This window comes from Mesocricetus auratus, unplaced genomic scaffold, assembly GCF_017639785.1.
Source record: "Mesocricetus auratus isolate SY011 unplaced genomic scaffold, BCM_Maur_2.0 Super-Scaffold_100026, whole genome shotgun sequence".
Classification (NCBI taxonomy): Eukaryota; Metazoa; Chordata; class Mammalia; order Rodentia; family Cricetidae; genus Mesocricetus; species Mesocricetus auratus.
Window position 1 is genome coordinate 23,059,848 of NW_024429207.1, and position 15,105 is coordinate 23,074,952.

General features: G+C 39.8%; 1 protein-coding gene across 9 annotated transcripts in view; it reads left to right on the plus strand.

The window, feature by feature from the left end:
- Positions 1 to 15,105, plus strand: part of Unc5d (unc-5 netrin receptor D) — a 519,921-nt gene that overhangs the window by 482,599 nt on the left and 22,217 nt on the right. For all 9 annotated transcript variants that reach the window (XM_005066591.4, XM_013110828.3, XM_005066592.4 and 6 more), the window contains 2 exons: positions 5,310 to 5,459; positions 11,770 to 11,934. In XM_005066591.4, coding sequence (XP_005066648.1) covers positions 5,310 to 5,459; positions 11,770 to 11,934 — 315 coding nt within the window. The remainder of the gene's footprint in view (positions 1 to 5,309; positions 5,460 to 11,769; positions 11,935 to 15,105) is intronic.

Genomic DNA, 15,105 nt, shown 5'->3' on the forward strand with positions numbered 1-15,105 from the left:
AGCCTCTGCCTCCTTGGACCCATCAGACTCAAGACTGAGGATTCAAGATACATTTTCAAAGCAATACATTTTAAGACTGGTTTTGTTACTATATTTCATGACAGAGTGGCATACACAACATGCACATTCAAGCACACACACACACACACACACACACACAACTTTGACATGAGGAAAGCAAGGAATTAAGATCTTATATCTTCATCTCAGAATGTAAAGAAAAAACAACTCATTTTTCCCCTTCCTAGCACTCGACACTTGTATTCAGTACCTCTCGGTACTCATTACTTATTTGGCATTAATGTGGATTTAGAACCTAATTTCAAAGGATTTCCTCCAGATGTAGTTCTTATGTTTATCAATAATGCAACCTTGGGAAATATTGTTCATATAAAGCATTTAAAGGAAAACACCACAGCAACACCATGTGTATATGTGTGTATGTGTGTGTAAGTTCAAACAGTTTTGTCTCATAAATATGTAAATTCAGCCTGCCTCTGTTAGTATCCCTGAAGCATACCTGAATATTGCTGGCTGTCTCATTAAATCAACATGAAGAGCTCAGCGAGCCGCACTGTGCGGGTTTCTCCTGGCTGCAGCTCTAAGAGCTAGAAGGTTTGCAGGCCCGGGTATGAAATGAAGAAGTTGAGGGCCTGGTAAAACCACCATCCACTTTATATACACAGAGCCAGGGCCAGGCCTTCCTGTTCCAGAAACAGAATCATTTCACCGGGAGGAGAGATTTAACCGGAAGCAAAATGGAGTGACTGACAGGCAACATTGTCCATGTAGATGATTCAAAACGTGTTCAGCGGAGGCGTGTGTACAAATGACTGCTTCACATATCTGTGTGCACTTGGTTGCAGTGGCATACATTTGTAATACCATCATCACTCTATAGGCTGAGGCAGGAGAATCCTTAGTTCAAAGCCATCCTGGGATAAATAGCAAAATCATACCAAAAAAATTAACAAAGAAACAACAAAAACCCACAGCTGTCCAGCTCTTAAAAATATCACATTGTACTCCACTCAGGATCACACTTCTCTGACAAGGTCAAAGTATCCTATTTTAAAGTTCTTTGTACTGGGGATTTAACTTCTTTGACTCTAAAGCCAGCAATGCATTTATAAATATGTAAATATAATGATTAGTTCATGATTGGGTCTTTTCATTTAATAATTACCTTATTTCAGAATTGATCTAATTACTTAATATTTTGCCAAAGACTAGGCAATAATGTTAATTGCTCAGTTTTGTAAATCAGTAAGCTAAAAGACAAAGCATCAAAGCATAATTGTACTCATATTTAAATTAAGGAGCCTACAGCAAGACATTGAAAAATATACCTCTTACTACATGATGATTTGAAATAGCTACACATAATATTTTACAAGTTCTCCTCTCTGCCTTGTGTGTGTGTGTCTGTTGAATCTGTATTGTGTTTGTTGTATATCTGTGCTGTGCATTGTTGTGCATGTATATGTTGTATGTGTGTGTGATGTTTGTGGTGTGTGTCATATATGTATGTTGTTTGTGGTATGTATATAGTATATATGTTATGTGTGTGTGTTGTTTGTGGTGTGTGTATGGTATACTATGTATGTACATGTGTGTGTGTTTGTGTGTGTGTGGGAGTGCACATGGATGTGGAAGAACATGCCCTTGTGGTATACATGTGAACATGAGAGCAGAGTGTCAGGTGTCTTCCTCCCGGGGCCCTGAGTTAGGATCTCGCACCAAACCAGAAGCCTTTGGCTAGACTTTCTGGCCATGGAGCTCTTGATTTCTTCCTATCCTTACCCCTCAAAGCGGAGACACGGAGTATTATTGTATAGCTATGCTGGCCTTTTGGTGTGGGTGCTGGGAATCCAAACTCATGTCCTCATGCTTCCAAACCAAGTCCTCTTACCGACTGAGCTATCACCTCATCATTTCACCTCATCATTTCCACCCTACTTACTGCATTTTAAGGAATGTTTAAATGATATATGTGTTAATGTATTCATAATTATATATTAAATTATATAATATGGTAAACATACACTGACTTATGTGATCTTATAACTATGTCTTGCACCAATGAAAAATTATTCATAGTAAAGCAGTGATGGTGGCATGGCTTTCCCATGACTGTAAGAAAACAGTAAGCCTAGTATAACAAAAGGCAAAAATGTCTATGCAAAGAAATACTGGACTGGGATGAAGACGCACAGTTCTATCCTCTCTCATTAACCATGTAACTTTGGGCAAATAGTTTCCTTGGGAGGACCCTAGTGACATAAATCATCATGTATGCATATGTGTGTTCTCATTCTTGAACACAACGTGTCAGCTTCTTGGTGGTGCCTGGTTGCATAGCTACATAATCAGTGTCCAGCCTGAGCATAGATCCAGTGGACACTCATTACATCTCATATGAAGGAACTACAGACTCAATCTATTACAATGCCAATGTCTTACCCCAATAGGCATTTAGAATTAATCGGGATTAATTCTCTTCCCCACACTGGCTGTTTCCCACCACTCTGCAAGAACAACACAGGCCGCATGTTATAACTAACTTTGCAGTCTCTGATGACATGAAGTCTCTGCCTGATATAGTAGTTGTTAGCCACACTCTCACAACTGCCACATTTGAAGTGTTCTGATAGTCAATATGGTCCATGGTCACTGTGCTGGACAGTGAGGAAAGAGAACATCTTCATGTTTGTAACAAGTGTATCACTGGTGTGCAAGTCCCAAGAAATGCTCCCCAAACAAGCAAGAAGACAGAGTTGCAGAGCATGGAGTTGAACTCAATCTTTTGATACTGGCATGTTACAGGAGCAACCTTTCCACAATCTACTTGTACTAGTTTTCTCTCTGTTGCTGTGATTAAGAACAACACCAGAGCCAAAAGCTATTCACAGAGGGAAGGGTTAATTTGGCTTAATTGTCTTAGTCACAGTCCATCACAAAGGGAAGTAAGTCACCAAGCTCAAGCAGGAACCTGGAGTCAAAAACTGAAGCCCAGTCCCCAAAGGAATGCTGCTTGCTGACGTGGTACCCATGAGTAGCTCAGTTTTCTTTTTCATATAACCCAGGACCACATAGCCAGGGACAGCATTGCCCAGTTTACTGGGCCCTTCCATATCAATCATTAATTAAGAAAACGTTCCACAATCTCCCCCACAGGTCAATGTGATGGAGTCATTTTCTCAATTAAGGGTTCCTCTTCCAGTTTTTTTATTAAAAAAATTAGCCAGCCAACAACTCAAAGATAAAAGTTAGAAACATTTTTGAATTGTCATTCTACAGTCAGTTTATACAGATCCCATGTATAACCATATGGAGGCTGAGACAGAAAACTCATGAATTCAGGTCTGCCTGTGCAACTTAGTGATACCCTGTTTCAAAATAAAACGTTTGTAGACAGGGGGTAAGCCAATATTAGAATATTTGTCAAATATGTGAAGTTTTGGCACCTCAAATTCCTAGAAACTTAAAAAGATGTGTCCTTATATCTTAAGGCAAGAGATAGATACTCTATGATGCTGTTTTTAGACTAATAACTGACAGGAAAGGTGTACTTATCCATCAACTTGCTGCACTTCTTCCAACTATAGCATCTTGGAGACTACAATGCATAAAGGCTGTATGGCTTGGCATTTCTCCTATCGCTGAAAGGAATCTGTAAGTCAAGAATGATTCTACAAATGGACCTGGGGAGGACTCTCATCTCTATTCACTGAAAGCCTTACCTCAGCAGTAATTTGATATTTTTCAGAATACATATTTATTTAACTGTTCCACCTGCCCTATCAATGTAATTCTGGTCACAACAAATTCAGAAGCAATTAAGTGTTTGCTCAGTAGAACCTGTGTGGACTTTGTTTGTCATGAGTATAATTATAATGATCTACCAGTGAAACATAAAAGAGTGTTTACCTTGGAAATTTGATTTCTTGTTTCTGAAGTCAGCTAACTCGATAAAAGAAAAAAAAACCTTATTTTTCCTGCCCTTTTTGGCTTAAAAAATTCTTATGACTGCTACTCTAAATAAACACACACTTTAAACATTTATTTTGAGCCAAAGACAAATGTTAAATAATGCCTGTCTTAGTAAGGAATTACAGTAGAAGGGAGGACACCTGTCCGTCTATATTGTGAAGGTGCAACCCTGTGTGTACTGCTGGGTAATGTCACATCCAAACGAAACCCACTCCTAAAAACTCAATGGTAGTACAGTCAGCTTGGGGGTAAGGGGGAGTTTCAGTTTAAGGAACATTCCAGTTAGTTTAAAAGCAGCCAGAAGGCATACCATCAAGAAAATAAATAATACATGCTGGCTCAAGTGGCTAGACACAGAGGGAGTCCTGCCACACACTGCTGGAGGGAATGTAAGCCATTATGAAAATCAGTTCAGAGGTGCCACAAAAAATCAAATATATACTGTTTAATCCAAGAGTAATACTCATGAAGAAATCGAATCCAGCATCACAAAGGTATCTACATGACCTTGTTTAATTCAACACTGTTCGTAACTACCAACTTATGAATCAGCCTAGATGTTGATCAATGACTCAGTAGATAAAGTCAATGATGTCAATGATAGATAGATAGATAGATAGATAGATAGATAGATAGATAGATGAGTATTCAGCCATAATGATTAATGAAATGGCATTTACAAGAAAATGGATGAAACTAAAGAGTATAATATAGACTCACAAGAATATAGACTCACAAGAATCATGACTTCTCATGTAATTTCTGGAGTTTAAAAAATAAGACATAAAAAAATAGAAAAAAGGCCTATATGAGAAGAGGGGACCTTTGTAAGGAAGAGGGAAATCAGGGTAATGTGATTGTTATGATTGAAGTATACGGTATACATGTATAAAATGTCATGATGATGCCTGATATTTTGCATAAAGAATGTATACTAATAAAAATAAATAAATTCAACAAGGGCCAACAAGATGACTCAGCAGGTAAAGGCACTTTCCACCAAGCCTGATGACCTGAGTTCAATCTCAGGAACTCACAGGATGAAAGGACAGAAATGATTCTTGCAAACTGCTTACCTCCACACATGCATACCCACACCCCACAAAATAAATAAATATAAATAGGCGTACATTACAGAAGCAAGAAAGAATGGTTGACTCTTGGTGATCAGATCCCTATTCATCAGCAGCTTTCAATCTCAAATCTGGGGCCTTATCTGGCTATGGAATCGTGTGTTTGTGTCAGAGTATGCACGGTAGGGCGCAAGAAACTGTAGGCTTCAATGTGGCTCTTCCTTTTCTTTCCTGCTCCTACAGGAAGTGGTATCCGATGAACGGCACCAAGGTGGCCAGCTCCTGGAAGAACCAAAGCTGCTGCATTTCAAAGGGAATACCTTCAGTCTTCAGATCTCTGTCCTTGACATCCCTCCATTCCTCTGGAGGATCAAACCATTCACTGCATGCCAGGTATCAGCCAAAGGGGCTCTCACAGGAAAAAAAAGCTTTTCTGTATCCAACACTCCTGGGAGGGGCTTTCCTGTGTGGATTGCACCTCCAGACTCTGAGAGATATAACAGTTTGAGTGGAACATACTATCCTAAATTCACAGGTGTCTTGCAAGTGGGGAAAATAGTTCCTGCTTCTCAGGTTATGTGTCACTCCTTTCCTCTGTTTGAATTGCTCTGTGTAGGTTAAAGATGGAAAACTAACCGCTTAAGGATAAGGACTGTGTGTTGTTTTTATTAAGATCAATCATTGTGAGATGTTGTTTTAATCACAGTCAGCAGTGAAGAACTGGAAGAGATCAGGATGATGATTGAATGATAGCTGTTGCTGAGAACAAAGATGCCCCCCCCCTTCAGCTCTCAAGGGCTTGCTGCCAAATGCAATGAGCAAGATGAGAAGATGCCACTAGTCAGAAAACAGAGGCAAGAGGAAGGCTCCCTGGAGTCCTTTTATAAATACATACAGATATCTATACATTAGCATACATATGTCTTCTAATAAAGACTTTTTTAACATCTCAGGGTGATTCGGTTATGCCTACCATAAAAAGACACCTGAGAAGTTTGTGATGCTGACATCAAAGACTAAGAATTCCCTCATGGTTGTCATAAGCAGGTCACTTTGCTTCAAACGATAGGGCATCTCCTTAACCCTGGAGTCGTTTCTGGTAGACCCGTGTTGATCTTCAATTTCAGGTCATTTTCACACCTGGAAGTATTGGTGCAGAGTCATGTGAGGCTTTTTACTCTTTCCATTCTCTCAGTATTTATTAAATGCACACATACTCATACATGCACATTCATACGTCATATATACACTCACACACGCACTGAGTACACTGACATATAGTTACTCAGAATGGGAACCAGCCAGATAGCAAATCGAAAACACAGACATTCCATGATAGAAAAAGTTGGGTCACCAAGGTGCCCAACTTGTAAAATGCAGTAATCCAAAATTGAATATAAGTCTCTATTTTCCCATTTAAGTCTCATAAGTCTTAGTTTTGGGCAGCCACTCCTCCATATACAGCTTTAGTAGATTCAAACATTTCAGAATGACAGAAACATCTCTCAGGGCCCCTATCCCCCCTCCCTTCGATTTGTCACTATCAACAGATTTCCTGATAGAAGATTCTTGAATCAATGTGATGCTGGTGATATTCAAGACCTAAGTGTCTTTGTTTTCCAGGAGGTAGTCTCAAAGTTTCTGTTCCAGGTCGAGTCCCAGAGTATTCTTAAGACAAGCCTTGCTAACTATGTGAATGGCTGTATATTAGATTTATAGGTTGTAAAGGCCTCTTTACACTGTGTCTGACAAAAGTTACTGCAAAGTCGCTATTAAATTCAATGCTTAAAGATTGAAAAAAAATCACAAGGATGAAAGAGTCATTCCCTTGTAAGCTCTTAAACAGTAACTCCAGAGCCAGGGACATAGAAGGAATACATTGAGCAGAAGAGGGCCAGTGGGGCAGGTACCTGCAGACCTCCCAGAATGCAACAGCACTGGCCACAGCCATAAGACACTGGAATGCAAGGAATCCAAGACGCTTTACTACTAGCAAGGGTTGGAATCCATGGAGGTTGTGAACATGTATGAATATTTGTCTTCTGTAATTGAGCCTAGTCTAAGAAGCTTCTTGGGAAGTTGAGAAACAGTTTTGTTTTCTCAGTGACAGGAGGCTTGCCACCAAGTCTTCATTTCCAATTCATTTTTCTAACCCAAAATGACTTTCCACTCCACTCTTCCTTTCTTTCCACAACCCTTACCCACTAATCTTTGCCCATGCCATTGCCAAGTCCCTCCGATTGTGCAAGTGAGTATTGTGCTGGGCCTAATGGCCATGCTGTATTTGTTCCAGGCAGTAGATCAAAGCACTTTGGGTTGGATTTGTGGTCAGCCAGTTTGAATCTCATGTGGATCATTGTGTATATTGACAAACTTGGCGTGGATAACAGAGAAAACATATTCAGTAGGGCTTAGTGGTTAGGAAATAGCAGGACCTCTCTTTCTCTCTCTGGTTGTCTCAGCGAGATGATATAGAAACAGACAATCATGCCAGTCCTGAGACGTGGTCTCTTCTCCAACCATTGAATCTCCCTGTCATCTTCCAGCCCAAAGCATGGGAAACTAGAGGTTCTATTACTATCTGTCATCTTCTAACTGCAAATTGGCAGTCTAGGAGTTGCTACACTGCAATTGTCACACATTCCAAGATGGCATCCTGTTTTGTTTTAGGAGATGGAATTGCCAAGCCAAACAGAGGGGTTCAAAAAATATCTGCCTTCTAGGTAGCAACAGCTACATGACCAGTTGTTTCAAAACAGCATGAGCTAGGTTTATGTCCTGAACTCTGAGAAGAGACCTGTGTTAGATATTTTGATATCTAACTAGGTACTGGAGCTCTACATCACACAGAATGTCATATAGCTTCTGTATGAGAAAAGAGAGAGGCCATCAGCAGGACCCTGGCTTCAAACAAAAAACTCTACCCATAATGCTAGCATTCCCAAGTAACTCATTGTTCCATGTTTTCTGCCCAAGCTTCAAGACTGCCATAATTGGGGATCCACTACCGCTGTCATCCACCCCTCTCCTTGCCCTGGCCGGGAAGTAACTAAATAGCCCTGCTCTCAATAGGCCATAGGACCACAAGCTTCTTCATTATACTTTCCTTTTGTCTTTATTGGCTCTGGGTTGGAAAACTGTGGCAAGCTTTATGGCAGCAATTCTTTATTTATTTAGAACCAATAAAGCACAAAGTCAGGTTTTCATGTCCCTGGAATAAAGACAGCTGTCTTTGCAGCATGCAATGAATCTTCCAGAAGTCAGTGTCTATCTCCTGCTAGGATATGATTTACATTCTCTCCATCTGCTAGGAACCTAATTATAATGGAGACCAGAATGAAAACATTCCGGAATTCTTTAACCGCACATAACTTTGCTACACTTTGTCCCTGCACAATTTCTGTGCAATTTCTTCAGCTCAATGAGCATTGTTGATTTGTTTTTGTTTTTGTTTTTGTTTTTGTTTTTTTTGGAGGAGAGAGTGGGCCCCCACCCTTTCTTTTTTGGGATAAATGAAAGCAAAAACAATTGCCCTGAAAATACACTAATCACAGTGCTTCCTGTTCTATTATTTTTAAATGTTTTGTTGAGCACTATTGGCAGCTGGTATTCAAGTCAACAGCAAAGACCTATTCCTTCAGTGTTATCTTTTGAAAAGCAGATTTAAAAGTGTTTTGATTGTGTGCAGTGGCACAGAGAGACAGGAGAGGAGACATTCTATGCTGATTCTTGTGTCTGCACAAGGTATTAACTCCTATAGTCTAGTGTTTGGGGGAAGAACACAGGAAACATAGCAAGTGATATCACAGGAGGCTCTTTCAAAGAAGTGGTCAGGACCATTGTTTAAGAAAATTGAGCATTACCAAGGATCCCAATCCATAGCAGAAAATGTAGTTTTTTCTTGAGAGGTAGGTTTAGAACTAGGCTCTGTCTAAACCTGAAAGCTGTAATTATGCTACAATGACTGAAATGTAAGTTGCTCTAGCAAATAAAACACACTGGTTAGCCTCACACTGGTTAGCCTCACAGCTCTGTGTTGTAGTTGGTTTTTCTGGAGGAGACATAAAAAGTAACTCTACAAAATCAACTGGTGAAGAGGGGAAATTTAATTTGAAAGATTATTAGAATGGATACCTAGAATGTAGGGGCAGGATGTAAAATGATTGAGGCCTGGGGAGGCCAAGTAGGAGGCTGGATTTACAATGTGAGGCATTGGGATCTGCTGTGAACCATCAAGCAAAGGAATCATAGGTTAAGGGCCAAGCCCCTAGGTAACATTCACATCAGTGTCTCTCATGTGGCCTGATGGATGTCAATCAACTGACTTCCATTTGACTCTCCTGGGCGGCCCCACACCCTGCTTGTCTGGCAGAGACTAGAGGCAGAAAGGGTATGAGACTATACTTCAGTCAACTCCAATGATGTTTAATGGGTTTAGGAAAGTTTGCTAAATGACCATGGAAGAGAGATAGTAAAAATTCCGGAGAAGTAAATGCCAAGTAGCATGTGTAGAGTGCCTCAGGACTACAGTGCCAGGGACTGATGATGAGATAAATGCCAGAGATGTAGTTATTAGAGCCTTGCAAAGGGAGATGACAGTTGGTCATGTGCAAGCAGATGGGATTGAATTCAGTGGGTAAAAGGAGATGTGTAGGAGGCTGAAGCATGAAGCAAGAGTAACTTATGGATTGCAGAATGGGAGAAGGCCCAGGAGGAGGAACTGTGAAATGCTACAAATCACAGTCACACCCGAGGCCTCCTCTGATCCCTCTGTGTATCTTTGGAGGAAAGTCTACTGACTTCTTTGGCTCGGGATTAAGAACAAATACAAGAAAACAAAAGCCCTACACAGTTGTTATATTCTTGCTGAGATGGATGGTAATTGTGAATGCTTCATTTTGATCTCTCATCTTCTCCAAAGCTTATTATTTCCCCTTAAAGCATAGTGCAATCTAAAAATCTAAAATCCATCTATCCTTTATGCTTTCTCCAGAGAGTGTCTTGTTACTAAAATTGGTTCTCCAAGGGAGACATAAGCAACATCTTCTCCTGTTTCTAAGGTCTGAATGACAGATAGAAGCACTATTCCACTAAACATCACTCTTTGGGACCGGTCAATGTTCATCGGGTTTCCTTATAGACATAGGTGAGATACTTCTTACAGGGTTTGGGGTGATCCACACCCCAACAGATTACACCTAGAAAGCCTTAACCTGGAAGTCATGAGGACTTCCCCATAGCTACATCGATGCATCCTGCCTCCCCTATTCTCCCTTGGCCTATATACACTTGTACCTTCCTGAGGCCACATGCAATTAAGGTAGAGCTGTATACAGCTATGGAAGGAAGCAGTTGGATATATAGCTAAGGATCTCCTGACCCTTCCTATCCCACTATGAGGAGATGTGAACAGTGAACCAGCCCAGCTGGAATGAACATTTTGTAGAGCTGAACATCCCATGATGGCAGATGCTTGACTTAGAGGACAGTCACTCAGAACACTATCCAAAACTTAGATCTCTATCTATATAGCTTTTAGAGAAAATTGGAGAGCAAATTATACAAATAAGTGTAAACACTAGAGCTCGTGAATAAAAAATTCCTCAAAGTGAATAATAATAATTGTGGCCTTTGTCCTATAACACACTACAGGCCTATCACCAGCCACACTTTAGAGTTGCTAGGTTCCAGACGTCATACATCTCTTGCTACCTTTCAGCTTCAGCATGGCAGAAAATTACATTTTTAGCAATAAAGGAGAAAATTAATGAGATGATAAACAGAAGATATAAAAGTGATGATGAGAATTGTTAGAAGCTGGGCATCCATGGTTATTGCCAAGTCCCCCGCCATATTTGACTGTGAAGGAGATACTTTTCAAATTCATAAAAACAAAAAAAGTTAGAACAAATGGTAAAAAATTGCCTTTATCAGCAAATTCCAGATACTATTAGGGAAAAGGACTAATTCCCATTCTTGTTTAGTAAAATGTACATTTGCCACAGAGACCTATTAGTCACCGAGGATGGGACAAAATCTAAATTGTTATTAGTTCTCACTTATATTGTACTGTTTAGCCACTTACCTTATACATGACCATGCATAGGTGATTAGATAGCTATGTCTCTCTAGATGCCAAGAGTGTTTGTGTCCCTCTCTGGATTGTGTGCAGTTGTATCAGCTAGATTGGAAGTGTTTGTTCCTCTACAAATGTATATGAGTGGGCAACTAGTTGTGTTCACTCAATTTCTCAGTATAATTCTCACTTAAATGAGAATATAGCATTTACTCCTGGCTTGTGCAGGAGGGACTATAGGAGCCTTCAAAAGAAGGTAAATTTTAGTGGAGAACGAGTTAAATTTTAATGGTATTCATTCTAATTTGTGTGTGTGCATGTGTGTGTGTGTGTGTGTGTGTGTATGTGTGTGTGGTGTGTGTGTATCTCTGTGTGTGAAATCTAAGCTCTTGTGGCATGGCTTAGGAATTCAAATGTTATCAATTGGAATTGACATTAATTATTTCTGTGCTGCCTGGCAGATGCTGAAACATTAGTTCTATAATTCCACCAAAGTCACTAAGGCAATTATCTCTGCTACGATCATCATCATCATCATAATTGTTGTGATTAAGTCTCTCCTGTTCTGGTACCTTGAAGCAGAGCTCTGCTCTTCACTGCCTCTCCTCTCCTTACCCCCCACTTCAGGAAGTCCCCTTCTCCCGAGTGTGGAGCAGCAACCGGCAGCCCTTGCACTGTGCCTTCTCCCTGGAGCGCTACACGCCCACCACCACCCAGCTGTCCTGCAAAATCTGCATCAGGCAGCTCAAAGGCCATGAACAGATTCTCCAAGTGCAGACATCCATCCTAGAGGTAAGTCTGGGATGTGGCTTCCTTGAGTCCCTTCTTAAGGGACAGTAGAAATAAAGCTTGCATACATGTCATGGCTGGGCTATTCTTATGAACTTGGAAATGTAGACTCTTGACTCTTATTTCCAATGAGGAAAATCCAACTTTCTCGGGCTCAGAATTGAGCCAAGCTTTCCACTGGACTGGGAACCTTAACCTCTCTGAGAACTTAATCAAGGCTCTGTAGAGGGACTTTTGGAGAAGTGGGCAGGACAGTTTCCTCATTCACAGAAGGCCTGGGATACCTGCTGACATGTCTGGATCAACATAGTGTTGGAGACTAGGGGTCTACCAGGTTATTGTTCCACTGGTTCTTAAGGATGCTTTAGGATACAGTTGCCTTGTGTTTTTCATCTTTGGAGCTTCTCCCCACCAATTCCCTTTCCCACATCCATGTCTTTTTGTTTGTCTGTTTTGTGACCCTCTGATTTGAACATATGTATTCATCAGCATATAAATATTAATGCTATATTAAACAACCTGTCTAGAGATTTAACATATCTACATACCTACAACTCAATTTCAAGTTTTCTTCCTTCAAATGTGTATGACTGTAATGCATTATCCCATCTTTGTATTTTCATTTCATCTCATTGTTTATGCAAAGTGAGTATTGCTAATTCCCCAAATAGTTTTTTTTTCCTGAGGACTGGATAACTTTCCCAAGGATCATGTCTTACAATTGATAGCTGTCTTAACTGATGTGTATGTGTGCTATTTGCATTCATTATTGCCAATTAGCATTTAGTGTTAAAGCAGCTTTAATGGGGAAAGTACATCCAGAAATCTAGGCAGGGTATTTTTAGACTCTCTTTCATAAACAGTCCTGGCATATTTAATGCAATGCATTTTAAGATAAAATACAAACAAACGTTATATGAAACTTATTTTTCTTAGACTGTAACCTCTGTTAGTAATAGTTCATCCTGAAGTTAGATGATGTGTTGGGTTTTTTTTGTTTGTTTGTTTCTAGTTTTTTTTAATTGGTTAAATTTGCTGACAACTGCTTACCTGTATATAATGTGGTGGTTCACAACTTTCCTAATGATGAGACTTTTTAACACAACTCCTCATGTGGTGATGACCCCCAGTCATAAAATTATTTCACTGCTACTTCCTAACTCTAATTTTGCTACTGTTACAAATTGTAGTGTAAATATATGACATGCAGGATATCTGATATGTGGTCTTTTTAATGGTTGCATTAAAATGGTTGAGAAAACTGATTCAATGCATGCTGATTTCTCATTTCTCATACTCTATTTCCCTCCCACTCCTGTCTCCCCTCCCCCACGAAGTCCCTTCTTCATATCCATGTCCTTTTGTTTGTTCATTTTGTGACCCACTGATTTTAACCAGGACTTTCTCTTTGACCACAGGTTTAGAACTATCCATTAAAGTGTGGAGAGTTCATTAGTAGGTACACACCTGAAAATAGTTACATCTCTCCCAGAACCCATCAGTAGCCTATAGTTTAGCAAGCAGGAGTAGGGCTCTATAGTCCCTGCCCAATCCATGATTGACAATTGATGGCCCCAGTCTTGTGCATGCCCTGCACAGGCAACTGCAACTAATGTGAGATATGTCTGTAATGGCTGTAACATTTCATAATCCTTCTTGCCATTTTCTAGTCCTTACATTCTTTCAATTACCTTTGTGAGGTTCCTGCACCTTAGAGGGAACAGTACAAATGCTCCATTTAGGGATGAGTACTCATCCCCATCACCCATCCTCACCATCTTGAGCAGTCATAAGTCTGCATTTACTACCATTCACTGCAAATAGAAGCTTTCCTGATTAAGTAGCATTTGTCTATGGTTAGAAGCATCAATATTTAGAATGTCACCATGACAACCTGGCTAACCAACCGTAATAAGTTTCCCTCTGGGGCCTATGCCTCCCCAGCCATAGATTTTTAAAATGAAAACAAAAGAGAAAATTGGAAAATACCTAATTTTCAAGCACACCCATCAAAAGGCAGAAGAATGAGGCATCAGATCTGGATTGTCTGACATGTCTGTTAACAGGTCAACTAAAGGATTTTATGGTTGAAGACACTGTTTTTATAATACACCTGGATGCTGGGAATCCACTGCTATTACAGGAAATATAAAAAAGACAAAATAAGAGAGTTGGTACACCCTGATACTTTTTGTGATTGCTTGACTAAATTCATGAAGTACATCAAAGGAACATTAGCCAAGAAGCCCAATCCTCCCTACCTTTGTGGCTCATCTCTTTTCTAACTAATGATTCAAAGCTTACATTGACATTGAGCTATCAAGAGAAAAAAGCATCACAGTATCTCTGGATACTGTGAAACAAGTATCAAAATAGTATCAGAAATGTTGACTGATAATAATTAGTTCATAGCCTTCTGCTTTTGGATGCTTTACTGCTCTTTTCATGCTGTCAAGGATTGGTTTATTAATTGCTTAAAGTATTACTGCAGGAATTTGACCCAGACCCAGTGCATCTTAGGCATGTCTAATTTATTAGCATTTTCTGTATTAGAAGATGACTAATAACTTTTGAAAGCCCCTATATTTCAGGCTCTGTTTCACTTGTTTCACATTTGTCATATAACCATCACTGCTCTGTGGACTAAATCTTACTGCACTCACAATTGTCTATGATATAAAACCTCAAAGAAGTCACCCTTCTTGTCTAAGGATATGGAGCTAATGTGTGGCGAAAATGAGAGACCTGACTTCAGGCTCAAAGACTCTACTTACATATTATTTCAGGATCCCAAATGAGGTTCATTATAACCCATAATGCAAGTCTTCAACTTGGGAGCTCAGTCCTGGAGAGGCAGAGATGTGCAGATTTATGGAACTTACTACCCCACTACCCTAGTTGGTAATATCTAGGTCCAATGGGAGAACCTGTTTCAATAGAACACGAGGCAGATAATTCCTGAAAAGAAATAATACTCAAGATTGTTCTCTGGCCTCAATACAGAGACACAACCACAAAAATAGTAGTATCTACCTATATGCAAACACACAAAAGAAGAAAACATAGAATGCCAATATTTGGATGATGGAGTATGTCAATGTGTATACTATAGATTGTCAAGAAAAGTATGTGTATTCTACATGTGCAACTTTTCTTCTAATAATGTCACCATTG